This window comes from Chamaea fasciata, unplaced genomic scaffold (assembly GCF_029207755.1).
Source record: "Chamaea fasciata isolate MVZ Bird 193981 ecotype frontalis unplaced genomic scaffold, bChaFas1.0.hap1 SCAF_2, whole genome shotgun sequence".
In the NCBI taxonomy this organism is placed as follows: domain Eukaryota; kingdom Metazoa; phylum Chordata; class Aves; order Passeriformes; family Sylviidae; genus Chamaea; species Chamaea fasciata.
This window is the reverse complement of record NW_027094087.1, coordinates 89085129-89108461: the sequence shown is the minus strand read 5'-3', so window position 1 is coordinate 89108461 and position 23333 is coordinate 89085129. Positions and strand designations below refer to the sequence as shown.

The 23333-nt window shown below is 38.8% G+C and overlaps 1 protein-coding gene across 6 annotated transcripts in view; it reads left to right on the top strand.

Moving 5' to 3' along the window:
* EDAR (ectodysplasin A receptor) overlaps positions 1-18854 on the top strand; it is a 65344-nt gene extending 46490 nt beyond the window's left edge. For 5 of the 6 annotated variants that reach the window (XM_066176693.1, XM_066176695.1, XM_066176696.1 and 2 more), the window contains exons 6-12: positions 9277-9363; positions 10494-10622; positions 10711-10785; positions 11090-11162; positions 11886-12045; positions 14867-14927; positions 16300-18854. In XM_066176693.1, coding sequence (XP_066032790.1) covers positions 9277-9363; positions 10494-10622; positions 10711-10785; positions 11090-11162; positions 11886-12045; positions 14867-14927; positions 16300-16619 — 905 coding nt within the window. In that variant the 3' untranslated portion in view covers positions 16620-18854. The remainder of the gene's footprint in view (positions 1-9276; positions 9364-10493; positions 10623-10710; positions 10786-11089; positions 11163-11885; positions 12046-14866; positions 14928-16299) is intronic. The other variant, XM_066176694.1, reaches the window with a different exon arrangement.
* Positions 18855-23333: the final 4479 nt, after the last annotated feature.

Genomic DNA, 23333 nt, shown 5'->3' with positions numbered 1-23333 from the left:
GCCACTTACCCCCCCCCCCCCCACACACACACACAGGGAAGAGCAGGGTAAAACTGAGATAACTCAATGGTTGAGATATAGGCAGTTAAATAGGTAAAGCAACACACATCCAGCAGTGTGGAACAAGGAATCCATTCTCCACTTCCCATGGGCAGTTCAGTATCCAGGAAATATCCCCAGGAAAGCTGAGCTACATCACATTTAATGAGGGCTTGGGACCACAAACACCATCGCTCTCAACGTGCTCCACTTCCTCCTTCTTCCCCACATTTACTGAGCATGGCACCATGTGGTGTGGGGTATCCCTCTGGTCACTAGGGGTCAGCTGTCCTGGCTGTGTCCCCTCCCAACTCCTTGTGCACCCCCAGCCCCCTCACTGATGGGGTGGGCTGAGAGGCACAAAAGATGTTGTGTAAGCACTGCTCAGCAATATTGAAAATATCTCTGAATTATCAACACCTTTTTGGTCACAAAACCAAACCTTAGCCCCATACTAGCTGCTATTTAAAAAATTGACTGTACCCCAGCCACACCCAGCACAGAGGGTCATGGTGGGACATGAGGGGATAAGGTAAGAGGGTGCAGATGCACCTGGCTGCCCATTGGTGGGAATAGAACCATGCATACTGCTAACCTATAGCTGGAAATTAATCCCTTCCTCAGCTCAGATGGTCTGTCTCAAACACATGCTGAAATGGGTTGTTAGTAGGATCAGACATGTTATAACTTACTGATTTGGGAAGAAACTACCAGATCTTACGGCTATTACTCACCTAAAAGAAAATAAATCTTTGTCTTTTGTAGGATATCTGGCCGATACAACAAGTAATGCGTTTCTATAAGGACAATATGATCAGCACAACTGATCAACTACATGCAATTTTTACCTTGATAAACACAAGAATAAATACGTATTATCTTTGTGAGAAACTTAGGCAGGTGCATAAACCAACAAATTGATTGGGTACCTAGATAAAAGAAAACATTAGTTCTAGAAGGACAAAATACTTCCATTTTAATCAAGTCCATGAAACCAACCATTTGATTACAAGTGTTCAAAAAGCAAGAAAGTGTCTCAAAATCCAAGTCCCTCAAACCAATAAGTAATTTGGTTTATGATATCTACATCTCTGGCCCGATTTGGAATAGCAGTACCCCCATTCATAGGCATTAATTTGTACTCCACCTGGAAAACCAGCCTTGCTGCAGGAACCCCTTGAAATGCTCCCTGTTAGTGTGAAAGGCAGTGTAAAATCTGGTATTAGCAGATGATCTTTTTTCACACATTTCACTGTCATTAGATTATACCAGTCAGAGCAAAGAAGAGGTAACATGTTAGTGTTGCACAGCTGTGGAATTTTTCAAGGTTTGCAAATTCCAAACTCATCTAAGTGCTCCGCTCTGAGCGCATAACCTTAACAAGAGGACAAGGCTTCTGTCACATGAAGGATAATACCAACATTTTGGTAGGAATTGTTTCTTTGTGCAGAACAACCTCTGCTTATTAACTGGCTGTCAGGATGGAGAACTCAGTATGAAAACTCCAGGTGGCTGTAGGAATCTTCTGTTCTTTTGATGAGAGTTCAGAATAGCAATGAACAGCATTCAGGAGCCTAAACCCCACACTACAGCGTTGCCTCTCCCCTAGAGCTCCTAGTTCTTCAAATTCTCCTGCCCACCACTGGAGAAAGGTGACCCAGCAGGTTCCAAGGAAATGAGAATGACAAATTACTTAAAAAATAGGAAGTTCGGGGTGACAATCTCTGAGTTTGCAATTCTATACAGAAAAATGAGGGCAGATAAATCCTGTTTCAGGCTGAGACAGGATGGGAGAACAGTGGTGCTCTCCTTAGCTGTAAATATTCCTTACTGGGGAAGTGCCTGTACTATGTGTTACAGATGGCCAAGTCCAGGGTTATGTGCCCCTGCATGGAAACTTGCTCAGGGAATTTGTCTGATGGCACATTTCATCTGGCAGAAAAGTGTTTGGGTTTGATCAAAGGGTAAGCAAATATCTTTCAGCTCATATGCAGTCAATAAAACTTGAAATGGCCAAGGACACGAGATGAACACCCCATGACCCAGCATCTGGAAATATTGTAAAAAAGGACTGGAAATAGTGTAGAAAGGAGTGGAAGTGAGAAAGGAATTCCTTGATGTGCCTTGTGTCACCTTGTTGGCTTTTTTACCTTCTCAAAGGACTTGAGACATAAATAGCACAAAATAGCAAGGAAAAGAGGGGGAGGAAAGGGAGATCATTTACAGAGGCCAGAGGTTTAATTGAGGCAAACATGTCACTAGTTTATGGTGCTGAAAATGTCACTGGTCTGAAGGATGGGAGCAAAGTTCTGCAGCCTGGGAGGAATAACAGGCTTCAGTGGCAGCTTATGGACAGTGGACACACAGGGGGGAAAGGGCTCTGCATGCATGAGCATAACAATGTGTGTTACGTAGCAGGAAAGCTTTTTCTTATTGTGAAAAAGGTGAATATCACCATAAAGACTACAGTTTGCCCTGTCCTGTGCACTGTGAAACAGCTATGGAAGATTTCTGATCTCAATATGCAGCTCTCTCAAGTCTCCTGTGCAGGAGCTTCTGTGCTGAGCACAGAGGAGCCCAACGCGAAAAGCCAAAGGTATGAGAACTTCAGCTGTGCTTGAGGCAGATCATGAGCCGTCAATGCCCCTTGCGGCACTAAATGGGGATCTGATAGCTCTACGATAAATAACAGCACTGCAAAAGGGAGGGGAGGCAGGTTTTCCATGTAAATCATACTATTAAGGTAATGAACACCAAACCACTCTAAGATGTGGCTTCCCACAGTTATTGGTGCTGAATTTTGCGTCAACACCTCTAGAATTGGAGTCGCTTCGGGCCTCTGACTATGTAGGGTGTTTTTGTTTTCTTTTTCTTTTATCTAGTGTAAAAGTATATGCAAAAGACAGAAGATTTAGCCATATATGGCGTTTCTCTGGCAGAGAGGTACAGTTACTGCTGGAAGAGATTGTCTTTTAGCAGCTGAAACTCTCAATTATTTTATGTATATTAACTCTCTCTTTCTCTTCAAACTTTGATATTTGCCACTCCAATTCAAAAATGTTGGAGAAAAACAAAATCGAACCATGCTACAATAACTTTAGGAACACTTACTTTGAAGCTGAATTTACACATTTCCATCAAATATGCAAATCCTTTTCTACTCACAGATTATTGGTCCAGAGAACTTCAGCAACCGATTGCGGGTTTTCTTTTTAATCTACTGTATACATTCATAAGTGTGTATGTGCATACAATACTTCATGTTATTTTATTTCATTTTTTGGTGGATTTAGATATGAAAACAGATACAATAACCAATCTGTGAAAGATTTTAGGGCTCACATCTGCCAGTGGTAGCTTGGGAAATTTTTTTTTTAAATGAAGAAAAATAGTGATAAAAGAAAAATTATGTGGTCAGGCTATTTTTTAAATACCAGAGAGCAAATGACATCTAGAAATAGAAATGATCATTTTTATTATTGTATCATTAGAACTTCAAAAAGAACTAAACAGATGAGATGAAGCAATTGACTAACAATTGATGGTTTTCTGTGACGAGGTGTGATCAGGGGGGCACATCCAAGCCCCTGTACTGAAGATTCAGAACTTGGCCTCCTTGACTGAAGGGCTTAACACAAACAAACTTAAACAAAGCCACTGTATTAGTTAAAATAATTATTTCAGAGATTTTTATTTTAACTTTCTATTTTTGTAATATCACTAATTTCCATTCCTAGCCAGATTTACCCTTTTGTAATACAATCAACATCAGGACCTTTTTTCCTTCTGTTTCAAATTATGCCTATAAAACGAATAGGCTTGTTATCTGGAAGTAACAAACTTTTTTTTCTTTTTGTTTTTTGAGTTGTTTGATCTCTGAACACCCATTTCCTCTTCACATATGTACTGCGAGAAATGTTGAAGGCCGTGCTTTATTATTCACTGGTGGTATGGCCTGATCCTCCTCCCCTAAAGATTTTTCCATATTAGGAAAGGAACCTAACCTTAGGATAAAATTGGCCAGCTTGAGCCATCAGCCTTCAAGGGGAGGGATCTGTGAAGAAAATGTGGGCTTTGCTGTCTTCAGCTGCAGGGAAAGCTGAGCTCAGGTATTGCCTACAAAACCCATGACGGGTATCCCTCAGGAGGTTATGTGGTCCTGGTGCAATTCTTCCCTATAAAACCACTTCAATGACTTTGATGTTTTCACTGGTGCTGGAGCTGCAGCTCCCACAGTGAGCACCACCCACCTGTGGGAGACTGCAGGTCTCTGCAGGATTGCTCTGACTGGGCTCAGGAGCTGAAAAACCTGCAGACCTGCAGCCTTGTACCACTATTCCAACAGACTGGCCACCAAGACACCGGGGAAATGGGAGACCATCTCCAGGCAGGTCTGTTCTCTTCCTTATGATGCTCTAAAGTCATGACAACAAAGTTTAAATAGCAATTATCTCCTTCATGTTGCACAGAGAAAGGGGTGATAACACTGAATTCCTGGACAGAGGCTGAGTTCATGGAGCGTTTGTCTATGACTTTCCAGTGCTGTGCAATGATTATGGTTCCCAGTGAGTCCTAAACAAAACTTCAACTGATGCAAATAAATTGTCAGACTAAGGCCATGTGGCCTATAAACATCATCACTTCCCTGCCCTGGAAAAATAAAAGGAGAGAGAAATAAATAGTTATAGGCATTATAGGAAAGCACAGCAGCAAAAAAAAAAAAAAAAAAAAATCCTTTTATCTGATGTAGTTACTTACAGAAGGATTGGCCAGACTGAAAACAAAACTCGGGGGGAACTATCCTATCATCATTTTCCAAAGTTTAATTCTCAGGAATTGATTTACTTCATGCTCTTCCTGGTGTAATAGCTACCTACACTAACTGAAGTATCTACCTGTGATTCCAGAAAATATCAGAATAACTTATAGTATTCTGTAAAATAAAGAACACTCAGGCAATCCTCCATTGCCTGGGATATGTTCGGTTATCATTGATTTATGATATTTTCAGGGTTGGTTTATGTTTGGTTACTGAAGTCATATTTAGGCACCTCAGAAAGCAGGTTGGCTTTGACAGCTGCTTTAGCTTCCATGACTTTCCAAGTGCACAGGCATTCCATTTGAAGTGTTGTTTCCCTAAGTTTGAAAGTAAACCTTTCATGTAAGTACCTGAATACAGATTTAGATTATTTAAAAGTTCTGACCCCTGATTTCTACATATCTAGGTCTTTATTTATGACTAGGTTTAGTTAAAATCCAGTTTTAACTTTGTCAGACCTAAACTGTCTATTTTTATTGAATTTCAACTCAGTATCATTTATTTCTCATCTCGTGTTTCAGGCTTGTAGTCATTTATTTGCATGTGTGCTTTATCCCACTTCAGCCCATAAAAGAGTCTCAGGGATGGCACTCACAGCTCATCTGTGCCATTCATAGCTGGACTATGCCTGGGAGAGGAGGGATGCATCAGGAGAAAGCAAGCTGCACTCAAGCGAGAAATAGATACACATATAGACTCCAGTTTTTAAAAAATGTGTCTTATTTTATGATCACTCTGATTGTCTGTTGTGTACAGACTTTGGGGATTTTTATAACATGTCATTAAGTATTAAATAGACTCAAAAAATATCTGTTGCTAGTTGTGAGCAGCAGTCCTTTGAATGGACCAGTAAGCTGATCCCCACAGCAACATATGTCAAGGGCACATATGGTCTCCTACTGCACCAGATTTTATTCACTCACAAACACTTGCAAGGGGGCATGGTGGTGAAACCTCCATGTGCCCTCCCCCTCCTCCTCACACGAATCTGGTAGTTTTGTTCATCACTTTGTATTGTAAGTTCTGTCTCAAGGTACAAGAACAACTGGAATAGTCTGTTACATAAAGCAGAAAGGTTCATTGAAACAACAAAAAAGTATTTTATTGCCCAGGATTTGTTTCCTGAAAGAACAAAAGGCAGCTGCGTGGTAATTTAAGTTTAAGCTATCTTTTGAGTTGAAATCCCCAAATATTCAAAAGTGAATACAGATTCAATTGTTCTTTTAAACAAAAGGTATGGAGAATTTTTTTAATTGAAATTCTCTTTAGACTACAAGAAAGTAACTACTAAATCGCTTTTTTTAAAATAAAAACATTCATAATGCAAAAGTTGACCAACCATGAGTGATAAAATTCTTTTCTAATTTCTTTATCACATTCCTGCAGTATTACACAGAGGTGTCTAGGTACATAAACCACGCTTTTGCACAGCTATATTAGAGCCATCGGTCCTTATTTAAAAAATAGAGTTGTTTCCATATGGTGTGCTATAACACCTTAGGATGTCTCTGCCCAAGCTATATCTGAGTCTTTATAGATTATGTGTCATCTATATTGGAAGCAGAATTAATAATGTGATTGGGATGCAAAACTGGATGTGCACACGAAGCAGCAGCTATGAGTTGTTTCTTTTTGCTCATACGAAAGGGAAATTAACTGAAATTCCACAGAAGGTGGCAGTTTGGTTCCTCTTGTAGTGCAGGTGCATGAATTGGCACTTTCTTCTAAGCCACATCTGAAGAGAAATCTTGGCTTATAATGGATGTGCCAAATTATTACATTTGACAATAGACTTAAAATACGTGTAATGAGTAACTGCCACCCAGGTACATGTACAAGGCCACAACATTCTAGGGCTAGCCTTGATTTTGCCATGCCAGCACTACAGAGCAAACAAGGTGGCTCCGTGCCCATGCAATGGACATTCTGCACGTGGGCTCTGGGGCTGGAGGCTCTCTCTGGTGTGCACAGGAGAGGGGGTTGTGTTGTCCACGTGTGTGCCTGATGTGGGCAGCACACCCTGCCCTGATGTGGGGTGGAGCTGGCTGAAGTGTGATGATGCTGCTGAATGAAGAGTAGTGACCTTCCTCCTTACCCTTCCCGTGCTACTTGCTGCTGCCTGACTTCCCGCTTCGAGAGGCTCTACTTCTTTTCACAGATGGGTAAAAAACACAAAGTTAACAATAGCAAGAGGCTGAAAGATTATTAGGCAGAAATACTTCAATGACTTTATGCTTCAAATGCAGGAAAAGAGAGGCAAGTTTGCTAAAACTCACTTATGGAGATGAGCTGAAGCTTGTTAGCTAAACACCAGGCAGACAAAGCAGCACAGCTTGCCTGCGTTCACTGAGAGGCAGTGTCAGAGAAAATATTGTTGACTTGTTGCAGCTTGCAAGGACCGTGCAGAATTCCAATTGGCTGTAATTGGATTCGCCAGGGGGGCTGCAAGAATAGGCGTAAGCCTGGTGGCTGTGCATGAACATGAAGGAAAGTATCAGGCTACAGCACTGGCCATTTGCTAAATTTCCTCTGTTGTCCAGCCATGATGAGTAAACACAGAGGTCATGACCAAGGATGATTCACTTCAGTTTTGTGAAGAATTGCTGAAAACTTTACAAATTACCTGTCTTTAATGTCCACTACATGCAGATGACAGCTTCATTTACTGATCCCTAGATAGTCTTAGTGCATTGCAGTTTCTGGAGCTTAGAACTAATTCTTCGTAGAAGGAAATCTGTCACAGAGAAAGGACCAGAGGCAAGAATTATGTAATTTAGCCTTAATTTACAAAATATGAAATGCATCTGAATTAATAAATTAGTATATTTAAAACCTTATGAAAACCCTTATTCTGTTTGAAAAAATACCATATTCTGTTTGAAAAAAATGAGTTAATCCATTTCCTTTCAACAAATGATGTTTGAAAGAAGTTTTATGATTTTTAAAGAAAAATTTCTTTTGAAAACATCTGTAACTCATACTTTGTGGCCTCTTTAGGTGTACATTGCTCATTCATAACATGCAGACATTTTATTTTAGATAAGTTTTTTTTTCCTTTAAAAAAACCCATTTCTCTTCATTTGAAGAAAGTGCATACTGCTTTGTTCTTAACCCTAGAACATTTCTCAGACCATTCCAGACCTCTTGATTTCTTATCAAGTTTACCTGGTGATTTGATTTCTTTGAATATTTACTTTGTCAAAAGAAGGGCACAGTGAGCTCTCATCTACTCTGGTTACCAAACCAGCTTGTGGAGCCATGTGCTGTGCACACCCTACCAGATGACTGGGGCAGCTTTTTGCCTTTAGGTCTGCTGAGTTTAATTATCGCTGGACTTTTTCCACAGACAGCTAATACAAAGCAGGAGGAACTTCATAACTCCTCCAAGACAGAAAATGATTTTCAGTGTCCATTGGTAGTAGCTGTTTGCATTACACTATTACCAATGGCATTTGAGTTCATTTGAGAAGGAAGATAATGTTTATTCCCAACCCTAATATTTTTGTTCTGTTTTGGAGTACTATACAAACACCCTTCTATATAAAAGCATTCCCATGAACAGCTTTATTCCAAATAAAATGCACTATTGTTTGCTATTGTCAAAATATGTTATTTTATGACTTGGTTTAATGCTTTGTAAATGCTGTACATGCCACCAACTTTAACCTTGACTGTAGAATTTAGACCTGGAAACACCTATTGGACAATCTCATCCCTCTGACAGGATGAAGATTTCCTGTAACTTCTTCATTTAATTTTTCAGTGAATGTTCACTTTCCCCAGAATATAGATTTGGACTGACAGGAAATCACAAGAAACATACTGCCCAGTTACATTGCAGGAAATTCTAAAATTCCATTTTATGATAGTACAGTTCCATGGAACAGAAAAGCAATCAACACCATTATTTGTCACCTTCCCTAGGTTTTCCTGGGAAGTCATGAGGTTTTGCATACCATCACAGCTTCACGCTGATGCTGCTAGTGAAGGTTGCTTATGAGATGCACTAGTTTGATGAACCTACCAGCTAAGTCTCAGTCTGCAGTTGCAAATACTGGAGTGGGTTGTAAATGGTTTGAGTAATCAGCTGGATGCTGGGAAACTTTCTGCTACCTAGGACAGATCCATAACATGAGAATCTATGTATATTTTTCTTCTGAGTTCATATCTGTTCAGGAGTTTGACTTTCACCCCCTCTGGACAGTGTCCAAAAACATGGTCTGTAACCCAACTTTCAGTGTATCAGTAACGCATTTTGGGATTAGAGACATTTCAAAGAGCAAGTAGTTCTTGGGTCCTTTGCTAATAAATGGGAACGCAATCAAGACAAGTAAAGGCTCTCTTTCCTTGAACCAACCTATTCCTTTGACTCAACAAAGTAACCACGGAATTTTATGGCATTTTTTCTTATATTGCAGGTGCAGGCACTAACTCTGGCATTTCAGCCATCTTCCCAAGCACCTCTGGCACAAGCACTTTCTCACCTTACCAGCATGCTCACAAAGGTAAGAAAGCACTCACAGGGTTAATTTAGCAGCTCTTTGTTTTGGAAAGGGCATCAACACAGTGCAACCAAACTGAAAATATCTGTTGCTATTTTTACTATCTGTCACTATTTCCAGATTTCTAAAACTGCTATTAGAAATAATTCAGATTTCATTTTTTTTTCTCACTTAATCAACACCGCTGTTTGTCAGCTGAACATAAAGAGGATTTGAACTGCACCCAGTGATGCCAGCAATAAATTTAGCTCATTATTTGTAGCTTTACAGAAATAGCACTCTGCCTCAGCAAAGCATAGCTTAGAATGGTGAAAATAACTTCATGCACAAATATGGTCAGTCTCTTATTGAACTAACATAAACAGTTCTCCAGCACGATCATCTGGCTTTTAAAATTTTTGAACCTGAGAAGACAAATCAGGAAAGGTGCAGTTAATGAGGTACTGACAATGCTGTTCTTGGTATTGTCTGAAAACATGACTGTTAGGATCAGGTTTTCAGAGAAATTAAAGCTTTCATGCCTTTTAGCATATCTATAATTTTCTGCATCCTTTCATGCCTTTTCAATTCTAGCCTTTCACATCCAAGTTTTCTTTCTGAATATCTTTTCACGTAGCTTATTTTAAATTCACCTTCTAGCCATGCTGCTTTTTAAGTATCTGTTAGAAAAACATCCATTATTCTGTGTGTGCATTGTATCCTCCTTTGAACTTAGAGCTTTTGAGGCAGCCACAGTAATCAACAGTCATTTTAGCTCTTCTTACCTTTGTATATTTACTGGTTTTTGTCTTTTCAATGCTGATTCCCAGAATGCAGTGCCACAAAAGCTTCTACTCTTGCATATGTACAGCTTCCCATATTAAAATACAATTTCCTACATCTTTGTGTCTGATGGATCATACCATCAAATATTCTTAATGAATACTACTAACTGGTTTGTGCCTAAAAATCAAAATTTTGAGAAAATTTTAATTAACTTGCCTTTGAGATGCAACACTAAGTTTTTCAATGCTTAACAAGTAACCAAGACTCAGATCAACTAAAGGATTACTATGTGTAGAGCAGACTGCAAACTGTTAACTATTCTCTGATCCTAAGAATTGCTCCTTCATTTATTTTTTTTTTAATTCCAGCAGATCTTTCAGGACAAGGACATCTGGCTACAGCTCTTATAATTGCTATGTCTACTATCTTCATAATGGCTATTGCCATTGTCCTCATCATCATGTTTTACATTGTAAAAACAAAGCCATCTGCTCAAGGTAATTGTTCAGCAGGTAAAAAATTAGTTGCAAATGCTATTTCTAGAAAGCTTCTGAGAATAAGTAGTGTTATATTTGTATATTTTAGCCTGTTGCAAGAGCCACTCTGTAAAAAACGTCGAAGCGCAGGCCAACACACAAGAAGAGAAGAAAGAAGTGCAAGGTACAAGTTGTTATAGTTTTGCTTTTTCTATCCAAGACAACATTGGGCTTAAATATTCTTAATACTTTTCTCTTAATTGCAGTTTCTCCTTTGGAGTGTATAAAACCCTCACCAGTTTACTAAAGAATTGTCCATACTAGATTTTTGTACTTCCAGAATGTCACTTAATCCTCTGATAGCAATTAAAAATATAGCAGAGAGATTTATTTTGTCAGTAAGGTTGCCAGCAGAACTAGCTCCTGACACAAAGCACTGGTTTGGAAACTTTTTGCCAATTTAAACTTCTCTAATTGTTGTTCTACAGATAATGTTGTGATATTCTCTGAGAAAGAAGAGTTTGAAAAACTTACAGCAACTCCAGCTAAGGCTGTCAAAAGGTGGGTAAAAGATAAATATATTTCCAGTTTCACTGAAGTGGGGGAGGCATGTGGTCATCATTCTTCCTGGTACAGTGGAACACAAATTTGATGGGTATGCTGGGAAGTTGCTGCAGCAGGGCAAAGATCAGCCTTAATAGGCTTTCTCCCCTCTGGTTTCTAAGAGATGATAACAGACATTGTGAAGAGACACCTGTGTCCTCCTCGTTCCCTCTGTGACCAATTCATCAGATCTTGGGACTCCATCTCCTCTTTTCAGAGGTTAATTTCTCAGACCTGAGTGCAGCTCTCACTCACATGGCCTTACTGAGATTCCCCTTCCCTTCTAGGCAGGAAGAGTAAAATATCTGCCACAGGCCTTAAGGAAACCCTTTGTCCCTAGCATCCTCTGGATGGCATGGAGTGGTAGTTTTCCTCATCTTGTCTCTGCCCAGCAGCCAGACCTGCCTGGGTAACATGACTAGGGTGGGCTAAACATTGTCCTCAGCTGGAAAATCTCTCTATAAAAGGATTCTTGCAGCTACCTGTGACTGTGTGTCTTGGTGGGCGTTGCACATACATGCTGGGCTGGTGAAGGCTGTTACATTCACAGGGTGTCAGAGGAAAGGCATTTTAAAAAATGGAGAACATTTTTATTCCATTACTCTCAGATAGCAAAAAGAAAATGACAGAAGTCAACCCATGAGAGGCTTCACTAAGATAACCACATCCTTCATTTTACAGTGAAAATGATGCATCTTCTGAGAATGAACGACTTTTAAGCCGGAGTATGGATAGTGATGAAGAAGCTGCAGTTGACAAGCAAGGGACTCCAGAGAGATGCTTGTTATCTTTAGTGCATTTGGCCAGAGAGAAATCTTCTACAAGCAATAAATCAACTGGGGTAAGGCTACCTTGAGATTTAAAAATTTAGAGCATTTTTCCATTTTTTTAAAAGAAAAAAGCATATAAAGTATCAACCCCCCAAAATGCATTTGTAGGGTAGATCAGATTGATTTGCAAGAGCTTCTCCAGACAAATTTGTTATAGAATCTCCTTTGCATAATGACATCTATGCATATGCATAGTGTTCAGGGATAAAAATCAAATTTTCTACAAGAAATTTTCTACAATTAATTTGCTTTTTGGATTATTATACATTACAGTTTCAAGAAAGAAAAACAGCAATCCCCTGTCATAGCTAATGCTAAGACAGTAAAATAATGAAGCAGGCTGGATTTGGCTGACAGCAGAAAATCTGAGTACCTTGACCCAGCTGCATTGGAATTTCCATGGCACAGATTTCTCAATAATATCCGGTGTTGTGCTTGGTTTCTGTGTGGAATTTCGAAAAACACAGACAAGGTTTGAAGGTCATTCCTGTGCTCTGAAGGACACTGTAATCCACTGTTTTGCTGTGGAAGGCCTTTGCTTCTTCCTGCTGAGCATGTTCTGCTCAGGGCTTTTTATCTCACTTGGAGTATTTTTAAGCACAGTTAAGGCCACACCTCACCCACACAACCTTTCAGTTTGTGTTGACATCAAATTACCCTTAAAAAGAAGGTGTGTGCTCAGATTTTTTTAGTATTTCAAATTTATTTTAAAATGGCTATAGCTAGGTCCAAATCACATCTTTAGTATCAAACATCAGAGATTGTTTAAGAAGAAACAGATTTGAAAATGCATCTTTTCATGTTTAAAATTGTTGAGAGGGTCAGCTCAAAATCTCTAAAACACAACACTTTTCAGCTGGGATCAGACACACAAAATCTCAACATGTTAAATGGTTTTGTAGTTGTAGACATTTATGACCATTGAAAAATAACTTACTATTCCAATGCTCACATTTTAAAGTTCAGGTTTTTGAGGTCTCTCTAAATATTCAACTTTATGATACTTCTGTAAGCTTGAAATAGGATAATACACCTTGGGTAGTCATGAAATCAGAATATTTCGTAAGAAGCAGGTTACCTTTGAAAAACTGTATATCATAGATACATTCTTCAGAGTGATTTAGATAGATTGCTTGTAAGTGCACCTAAAGCATGAACTATTTCTTCCAGACCTGTTCTAACACACGTGCTCATGGACTAAAGACTGCTGACAAGGCTGAAGACAGACCTTTCAATGAAAGTGTAGATTGCATCAAGATTCTCTGCTCCATAGGCTGTCACAATTAAGCCAGTTGCCAGAAGTTAGAAAAGCAGTAATTTTATTCAGATTGGGAATTAAATAGCATTACTAGCACAGGAAAGAGTATTCAGAGCAGTTGGACAAGGATAAAGAAAATTAGAGGCTCGCTATTAACCAAGTCTTCTTCCTAGGTGTAACAAAACCCATTTGCAATGAGCCACCACACAGAGGATCATCAGGCTGAACATTTCCTTTCTGCTTCCAGCTTAAAGTTTAAAAATCCCCCATCTTCTGGCTCTGCTAAAAGGGGTTCTTGCATAATTCTTCATGGAATTACTTAACGTGCTTCCTTACCCTAAAAGTGAGAGGAGAATGAAAATAAGCATCCGATAGTTTTCTTAGGAGGAGTTTTAATAAACCCCATTAAAAGAAAAGTTCCTGTTTTCAAGGTTCTAAAACAGACAATCCAAGCCTAGAATAGCACCGTGACCAACGAAGCACATGTAAATTTTCTGAGGAAGATGTGAACATCCCTCAGCTCCTGCATTGCTTTGCCCAGCAGTACAATGCACTTGCCCTGCACCCGCCAGACACGCTTCAGGTGGAGCAGCCACTCTGTGCTCTCCAGCTGCAAGCCCATTAATCCACGCCATTGATGCACCTTGCCCTTTACAGCCCAAATAAAATGAGGAAAATCTTTCTACAAAACAAAGTACTGAAAGTAGAGCTTTTATTCAAGCCTCGTTTGCAGTGAAAGGGACAAATTTGTGGAGATAATGCTAGAGTGCTGTCAAAAAGACAGCTTTTCAGAAAGCTCAGTCCTAATGAGAGGGAAGAAAATTTTAGTCCCTGAGAGCTCATGACATTTTGACATTTGTTTTCACTCCACATTGAATCCAAAGCCATAACTTGAGAATATTTCCCTAAATGAAACTATAGAAGAGTGTCCATTTTTAGCTTGAAAAATGTCAGGTTTTCAGTCTTGTTTCTTTCTTGTCAAAAATTACTATATCCCCCTGGACCTCAGATTTTTCCTCTCCAAAACTTCACTGACTTTTTTTTTTTTTTAATCTATCTGTAAAATATTTCACTTAATTAGTAATGCACTAAGCAGGTCTTCGTCAAGATACAGAAAGGAAGAGCCCCTCCTCTACAGTCCTCTTAGATTACTGGAAAAAGGCATTTTCGGTCTGAATTAATTTCCTGCATCCAGTCCTGACCTGGTTTACCTAGACATCCCTACATAAATTGTTGCATATATGGTATCAGATTTGTCCTCCTTCTCAAGAGTTTGCCTCAGTCTGAAAGAGAAATAAAATAAATGCTTGGGGCAGAAAAGTACTTGCTCTCAAAAAAAGTCTAGAAGTTGAAATGAAAGATCTCTAGAAGTGGCAAGTGAAATCAGAAATATGTTTATGCTTCATGGAATAATTGCTGTGCCAATTTCTTTGAGTCTTTGAAAGGGACCCTTTAGGACACTGTGCGATAACCCCATGAAATGGAGACGCCCCACAGACTTTCCACTGCTGTCTGCTAATTGTTTAATCTTGTAACTGAAAAATTAATGAAATAAAATTTCTCTTCTCACTTAGATTCAAAGTCGAAGGAAAAAGATACTTGACGTGTATGCTAACGTGTGTGACGTTGCAGAAGGTGAGTGTACAATTTGCATCTATGTTAAAACATGAAATTAGATCACAAGCATTTGCTGTAAAGTAAGAAAGGCCTCTGGCTATCAGTGGAAAATAGTCCCAAACCAGAGAAGACACTCTGTAGGCAGATTTGTATTCACTTGTCAAGAACCCTATGGTGCCCTGACCACAGCACTGTCCGGGCTGGGCTTGGGCTGGAGCAGCCCATGGCTTCTCTCCGGGCACGTGCGTGGGCTTCCTTCCTGTGGAGAACAGGAAGAGTTGTGGTGGCTCTGTTGGGACACACAAACAGACCAAGATGCAGAGAAGCAGTTTTGTATTCCCCATCTAGAGGAAGCCTGTTGGTCTTATTTCTTTAGATAACAGAAAAAAATAGTTCCAAATATGAAAGTGTGATTTGGGGAGGGTCAGGATTGAGGGTAAAACACAATTCTCAACCTTCTCTGTTTCTCTAAATTCTGTCCCACATCTCACAACAAAATGTGGAGTTTCCAGGCTGTGTTTTGACCCTATTTAGCACTTGACTACCTGAACTGTTTTAGCAGGAGATACGAATTAAATTCCCTATAGAACAGTAGATGTGACTGCATTTACTTCCCACCACATACACACACACTTTGTGTGCACGTGTGTGAGTATTCTGTAATTCAGGGAGCTCTGCCTCCCATCAAATTATTCCTAATGCGTAAGAAGCAGGAAAACTAAAGAAGCAAAAGTCTGGTTTAGGAAAGATGCCATAGCTGGTTCTCTCCTCTGTTTTCTGAACCCAAATACACAGAAAATATATCCAGGAGAAAGCAGCCTTTTCCCCACAGGATGAATGTTAAATCCTCTCTAGAGATTCACTACAGTAATGACAGTTAAGCACTTGCAGGGACTTTTTATGCTTGCATCTGGCATCATTGCTCCACCTCACTTCTCACTTTCCTACAAGGGCAACTTTCAATTACAGATATGTTTCAACAGCTGCTGGTGAGTCTAAGGGAAGGGTCAAAGCTGTCTCTGGAGCTTAAATACTGAGCCTGACGTGCAGAGGTGTATTAATGGGGCTGCTCACTGAGGACACAGTTGCAATATACTTTTTCTAACAGCTAGTAAATTGTTGAAGAAAAGGGCAGAGCCATGGGAATTCATACAACCCATCTATTACTTCTTTTCCAGGCAACTTTTTTACCCCAATTATGATATCCTAATGTCATTACGAAGAATTCATTTGGTAATATGCAGTAGTAACTTTGAACCTAGACATATATCATGAACTATCACTTAAAGATTTCAGCTGTATTAACTGCTAACAGTGTAATGTGTTGTACTTTAATAAATGTCAAGACTTGTACCCAGGGTCACCTGACAATGCACCCCTCCCTTTGCAGGTCTGAGCCCCACGGAGCTGCCATTTGACTGCCTGGAGAAGACCAGCAGAATGCTCAGCTCGACCTACAACACAGAGAAAGCCATAGTGAAGACGTGGCGCCACCTGGCCGAGAGCTTTGGGCTGAAGAGGGATGAGATCGGCGGGATGACAGACGGCATGCAGCTGTTTGACCGCATCAGCACGGCCGGCTACAGCATCCCAGAACTGCTCACTAAACTGGTGCAAATTGAGCGATTGGATGCCGTCGAATCCTTGTGTGCAGACATTCTGGAGTGGGCACAAGCAATGCCGGCTCCTGAACCAGCAGGGACATCCTGACATGCCTGCCTGGGGCCTGCACTTCCACATCAGAAGTGTGATTCCAGTAAGCACTGCATCAAAGACTTTGGACTAAAGATGATTGATGCTTCTTCTACATAATTGCTCACAATAACCAGTGGGAAGCTCTTTGACTTCTAAAAGTGAAGTAACACATCTACCAAAACAAGAACAGAAATTTCCCAAGAAGCTTGGCATGAAACATGTCATTAAACAAAATGATTGTGTTAAAAATTTACTGTTAATAAGTGGAAACACAAGCATCCATTTTGCAGTCTGTGTATGAGTAGAAGGGCAAATAACCCTTCTGTCACCCTTCCTGCCCAGCCTTCAGGAAAGGCATTGAATAGCTCTCTGAAAATATTCATGTCTCTTGGGGCTTCATTCAATGGCTCAGTGGTTTAACAGTTACAGTCAGAAGCAGTACCACAGCTACAGTATCAATTAATACACATTTGGCACGTTCATTTCTATCTGCTCCAACCAGTTTCATTTTCTACACTTATTATGGGTTTGTTGAATCTTGGAGTATGTGCATTATGTGCACAGGTGTATATGCACAGTCCTCAGACTGACTAACTATGCTACATGGAAAAAGAGTCAACATAACTTCCAGCTTGAAGTGCTTTAAAACAATCTACATAAATGCACATAAATGCACCCTTGGTCCATACTGACATTTCAGAAATTATAAATTCAAACTGCTGACTTACTGAGGACAAGCTGGTTAGCAAGTGGGCAGTAAAAGTGGGTGGTTACTCCTTGCAAGTTGAGAGCAAAATCTTCTTTTCTTTACTGTTAAGAAAAAAGGAAAATCAAAACCAGATTGTCCACTACCATTAAAAATATACTTTTCCAGTAGTGACATCTATATATCAAATTATATTCCAACCAGAGGAATTCCAGACAACAGTGATGCACATGTGACACAAAGAGAAAAAAAGTGTAGATTTCTTTAGAGACACTTGAAATCCAGAGGAAAAAGTGTTTTTAATGCTATACTCTCATAAGCCTAGATCACGAGCACACAATCCACCAGTGTCATTAAACTCATCTGGAAGGTAATGCATTATTGTTAGTTTGAGAAGTACAAAAATTGACCTAATTTGGTTTTCTCTTAATTTATGTCTGGTTTTCACTGTTAAAATTTATCTAAAACTCATTCAGACCACAGGTCAGTGTCTGTTACCAAACCTCTTTGCCTAATTTATAGCTAAAATAGTGATGATGCATTTCATCAAGTGCAACCACTAAATTAAGAGATGTGTCAATTACAAAGCAGTAGTTCTTAAATTCCAAAATGGACGACTAAACAGAATGCTATTAAAAATATTTATTATTACCCAGAATTTAGCATCCAGTATTCCATCACTTAGTAACTAGATCTTATCTATGATACTATCATAATTGTGCAAAACATTTAGCATCACCCTTTAACATCTATATTTACTATTGTTTCAACACTTGATTTGTATATCGGGAAGTACGTACTGCAACATAAAACCTATCCCTCTCATTATTCTTTTTCCACCCTCTTTCTTTCACATCATAACACACTCTTGATTAACTTGCATATGCCAAATTTGATAAGATTTTAACTCTTTCAATGATGCAACAAGCTGCATTTATTTGAAAACTAGCTGATTGATGCTGAATTTAGGCGTGAAATTCTTGCTGTCTTGAAACTAATGACACATACAGATTTCAACAGGCTTCAATAAGATTACTAGATCTGCTTACACCCCAGCAATCTTCAACATGATTTTCAAGACCATGAATTTGCAGGTTTTACTATTGCTACTAGAATTAAAAAAAAAAAAAAAAAAAAAAAAAGGAAAGAAAGGAAAAAATAGCATCAAGATTCATTTTTTTTTGTGCCAGTGTGTAACTACAGTGTTATTCAGTGGACTGCCTCCTATGTTTTATGTCCTATTTAAATTTACACATCACATTTTTGTTAAAAAGAAGATACAGGAATCTTCTTCTTTTTATGTTTATTGGGCCATGAAAAGTTAGGGGTTTGAAACTGATGGTGCCAATGCGAACACAGACTATTTAACGTTATTTTATTTAGTATACAGTATTTTTATTGTTATACAAGAGATGTACGGGATTGAAAAAAGAATTCTGTAGGTCTTGCCAAAGCTTACTTTCTAATAACTTTGTTTAATGTTGTATATATAACTTATTATATTGTAAAATATGAACATAAAATATACTAATAAAAGAAAGAGGTCGAACACAGTTGTACTGGGCATTTCTTTGATTAAATAGCACATTGCCTTATGAATCTGTAATTAAATAGGTTAGCCAAGGGCTGGCAGGTACATTCCTGTGGTATGGGAGTGTCTTGGTAACATATATGGAGCAATCTTTGCATTCCTGTAGATACTGCTTCTCTGCATCACTTAGGAAACTTGAAGCAGAAAACATTTTGTCAGAGAATTTGTATTCAGTATTTCACCTTGAAGGTAACGTGAAAATACCAAGCCCCTTGCAATTCCTCAGAGAATTTGTAAGTTTTTATCTGTGTACTGAGAACTCTGCAGACTGTGAGACTGGTGAGTAATGTCGCAGTAACTGTGCTCTCATTAGCATGTCTTCATTCTGCATTTCTAAATTAGCAGTACTTCAAATTACTAGAAATCTGAACTGGAAGCTTTCACTTCATGACAGGATGATTGTGTTCATGCAGTCTTGGGCTGCACAGGTGGGACCACAGACGAACTACTAGCTTCTGTAAAAAAAACAGAGCACCACGTTGGATTTCCCCCAGACCGAACTACTTACTACCTTGTAAGACTTTCCTCACCTAATCCCAGCTTCCTAGCCTGACCAATATTTTCCCAGTTTCTTCCTTAGAGAAACTTGCTGGACTTTGCAGACTTTCTCTGATTTCAGGTTGCAATCAGGGACTGTCCTCTACATAGTGTTCAGTGTCTGATGGTCCTGGACTGATGACATAAATAAAAAGAAGAGAGGTAAGCTGGGCTGAAAAGGGTTGGTGCCAGCTTTGCACTATAAAGCAACAACAGCTGAATGCCTTTGTATTCCATAATTTGGGATAACTAATAATATTATTCATGCACAAAGAATAATGTGCATAAATGCCCAGCAGTATGGGTTGGAGGATGAGCTGAAAAGGCACGCCAGTTCCATTTCTCCCTGTCAAACTCTAAGTTTCAAACAGTTCAGCAGTCCTGCTTTGTTTTAAGGAAGGTGCAATTAAGAGAAAAATTTCTACTGTTGCAGGTGAAAATAATGACCCAGAGGTACAATGATTCCTATAAGCAGAAGTCACTCTTCTGCAAGCAAGCTCTATACTTGTCTTGATAATGAAAATTGAGCCCATGCCCTCATTCTGTATGGGATAAGCTTCCTAGTGCACATTTCACTAAATATATTAACATAAACACGGCAAGAACGGACTGTCTCAGGCCATATCTAGTTCTAGATGCCTAATATTTCATATATATTCTATACCCACATCCCAATAAGCTCTTTTGATTATTTATTGTGACATGATTTATAATGCATAGCACCTGTTACCTCAGGCATTAATTTATCACTATCAACTACTCTTCAAGGACAGAAAAATGTTTTTTGCCACTGTTCTGTGAAACTAGACTGTCTGAATACTTAGGGAAGAATGGTAAAAAGCCTTTGTATGCACTGCTGCAGAAGGCATCAGTGATTAGCTGTTACACAAAACACACAGAGGCATCTCATTTGTCCATCTGCTTTAATAAAAAAAAAGATTTGATTTTTTAATATAATTGAGACCGCTATAATAGCAAGGCAATTCAGGAATTATCTTCCAATTTAATCTACTGCATAGAAGTAAACAAAAAATCAGGCAGGAGGAGGTAGTGCTGAAGACTGATTAGTAGAAAGACAATTGAATCAGGAAGGAAGCAGTTCAGCATCTGCTTCTGAAATTCTGAAATTCAGCCTTGGTGTGCAAGACTGCTGTGAAAAATAATCCTCCTCACACTTCCTCACACTTCAAGTGGGGAGGAGGACAAATCAAGCAGACGTACAACTGCTACTTTGTGGCTTCGAAGAACCATGAACCAAGAAATTATGTTTAATTGCATTTCTAATATAAATAACTCTTGGATCCACACACTCGAATATTGCTTCTTCCGAAGCAAAAAACCAGTCTGGCAACACTAGTTATCTCCAACCTTCTTCAAAAGCCAACTACGTTTCCAAAAAGCTGATGTGTGGGTGGGATATTATGCTGCTGTTTGAAACTCTACCGTATGATACTTTTTTTCCCCCTGAGGCTGGATAGATTATTTTCACTTTTTTTTTCTCCATAATTAACTGTACTAAGGATGCCATTTTATGGACCTGAAGATGATTTTAAAGTAAACTTATTAGTAGGATTGTTTTTCTGCTGAAATTTCAACTATTGTTAACAGTATCCTGGTCACTGAATTTTGCAGCCCTAGCTTCAGTACATCTATCAGAGCAATCACTCACCATCAAGCTGCAGTGATCAGAGAGATGTGTTATATTCAGGGAAATATTCCTTGGGTCCAGTCTAAATATGCTTGAGTAATGAGCACAAACAGAAGTGGTTTCTGGGAAGAAAATATATATGGCTTCTCAGATATCTTTTCCTCAATTAATTCTCTCAGTGTGACTTCAGAGATCGGAATGTCTTCTTACGTCTTGTTTAATTTCAACTCAGCACCACAGAAAAAAAATTATCTACAAGCAAGTAAACAGAAAACGATTTTGTTCAAACTTTTCTAGTAGTAATAATAATACACTTGCCTTCAAACATACGTAGAAAACAAAAGTCTAATAAACAAGGATATTCCTGACCATGGTCAGAAGATGGTATTCAAGGGTTTCATCAGCCCAAAAGACAAGATGGATAGCGGTGGTTTTAACACAACAAGAGTCAGTATAATACATAAAGGTACCTATGCCCATCACAGTGTTCCTCACGGTATGTAAAAGGCAGGATCTCAATGCTGCACGGCATTATTACTTTTACAATAGTTTCTGTGAGTTTTAAAACCACGTGAGTATTACATCATTCCGAGGAACACAAGGGGTCACTGCTCTGCCACTGTAGTCCCTTTAACCATTTGGAAAGTGGAAGATTACCAAATTGGTTTATAGATCAAAATTTCCAGCTTTCTGTACTACATTTAAATGCATTATCTTGAAGATGAATGCTTTTTATCAGATCATCAATCTCCAAAGCCATATAGTTTAGGTGAAAAATTCAGTGTATAATTAAAGGACCCAGTGTAACAGCTCTGAATTATGAGCTCTACTTACAGCTCCTTTTAAATCTGGTCTGGTAAGTTAAATCATATATTTTAGACATTGACACTGATCATGAATAGAAGTTCTTCAAAATATGCTGCCTTTGGCATACCTTCACCTTCCAGGTAAATTTATCTGCTACAAGAAATCTTTCCCTATTATATATATCAAATTCAGCTATATAACATTAAAAAGAGATGCAAGCCAGTCATGCTCAGGAGAACAGGAAGGTAACTGAAATCCCACTTTCAGACCTTTTATCAGCCGGTGAAAGTCACAAATATGAAGAAACAGTGCACAACTGGGCGGGATGGGTAATGTTAGCCTACTTTATTAAGCTGTGCCAAGCTTCTGCAAATACAACTGTCCTGTGCCCAGGGAACAATCTTTCTTACAGATTTGCTAAATCTAGGCTTTGTAGATGAAGTCTGAAAAATTTATCAATAGGAAACCTTTGATAAACAGCAAAGTGATTACAATTCTATAGTAGATGGGCTTGTAAGAAAAAGGGATTTTGTTTTCATATTTGGTAGTCTTTTCTGGTATGAAAACTGTTTCGTGAAGAGATACAATATTCTTGTTGACTTTCTCAACAAAAGGACTCTCACAGTCATTCAAAATAAACCAGCAAGACAAAATTGTGTGTTAATTATTTATCTTTCCTTAATGTAGTAGGTTGTGACTACAAGGAATTTTCTCTGTTTCATGCCAGTGATGGTAGCTGATCACTTCTGGAGATTTACACGCAAGCAAGACAAGGCAGACTGTAGCCAGTCTGAAGCTCTGTGTTCTAACTGATCAGCTCACAGAAAGTTGTAGAAGTCCCTGCCTTTCTTTTAAGGGCAAGGGATGCCTCTCAGTAGACCAGGTGTCTCAATGCCTCACCTAATCTTGCCTTGAAAAATTTGCATAAGATCAAAATGATTAGTCTAATCCTTAGGTCATCAATATAATGCATTAATATTTAACAGATTGAAAAATGCTTTTATTTTGCATTTTAATAGAAACCTAACATTTAGATCATAAAAAGTTGAAATTACCTGTGATTCAACTTTCCAGAGTGTAAACAATACTGTATATAAACCACAAGGGATCAATATTAAAAGCTACAACGTACTCTATGGGTCTCTTTTAAATGCAGCTACCTTTGCCATTATTAAATGACCACATTGTGTTAAATTGGGACCCCAAGGAAGATTAGTAGATTAAACTATAGCAATGAAGGCCAAAAACTAAGAGCACAATCAACAATCTTGTGGAGATAAGAAAGCTAGCAACTTTCTACAGGTTTTTTGGTTATTGATTTTGTAGTATTTTTAAATGGTAGCAGATGGAGAAGCACATGAGAACTGGGAACGTTCTTCCTAAATAATAAGATTTTGTCTCCAGCCAAAGGTATATGCAAGTTTTGCACTGCTGGTAAAT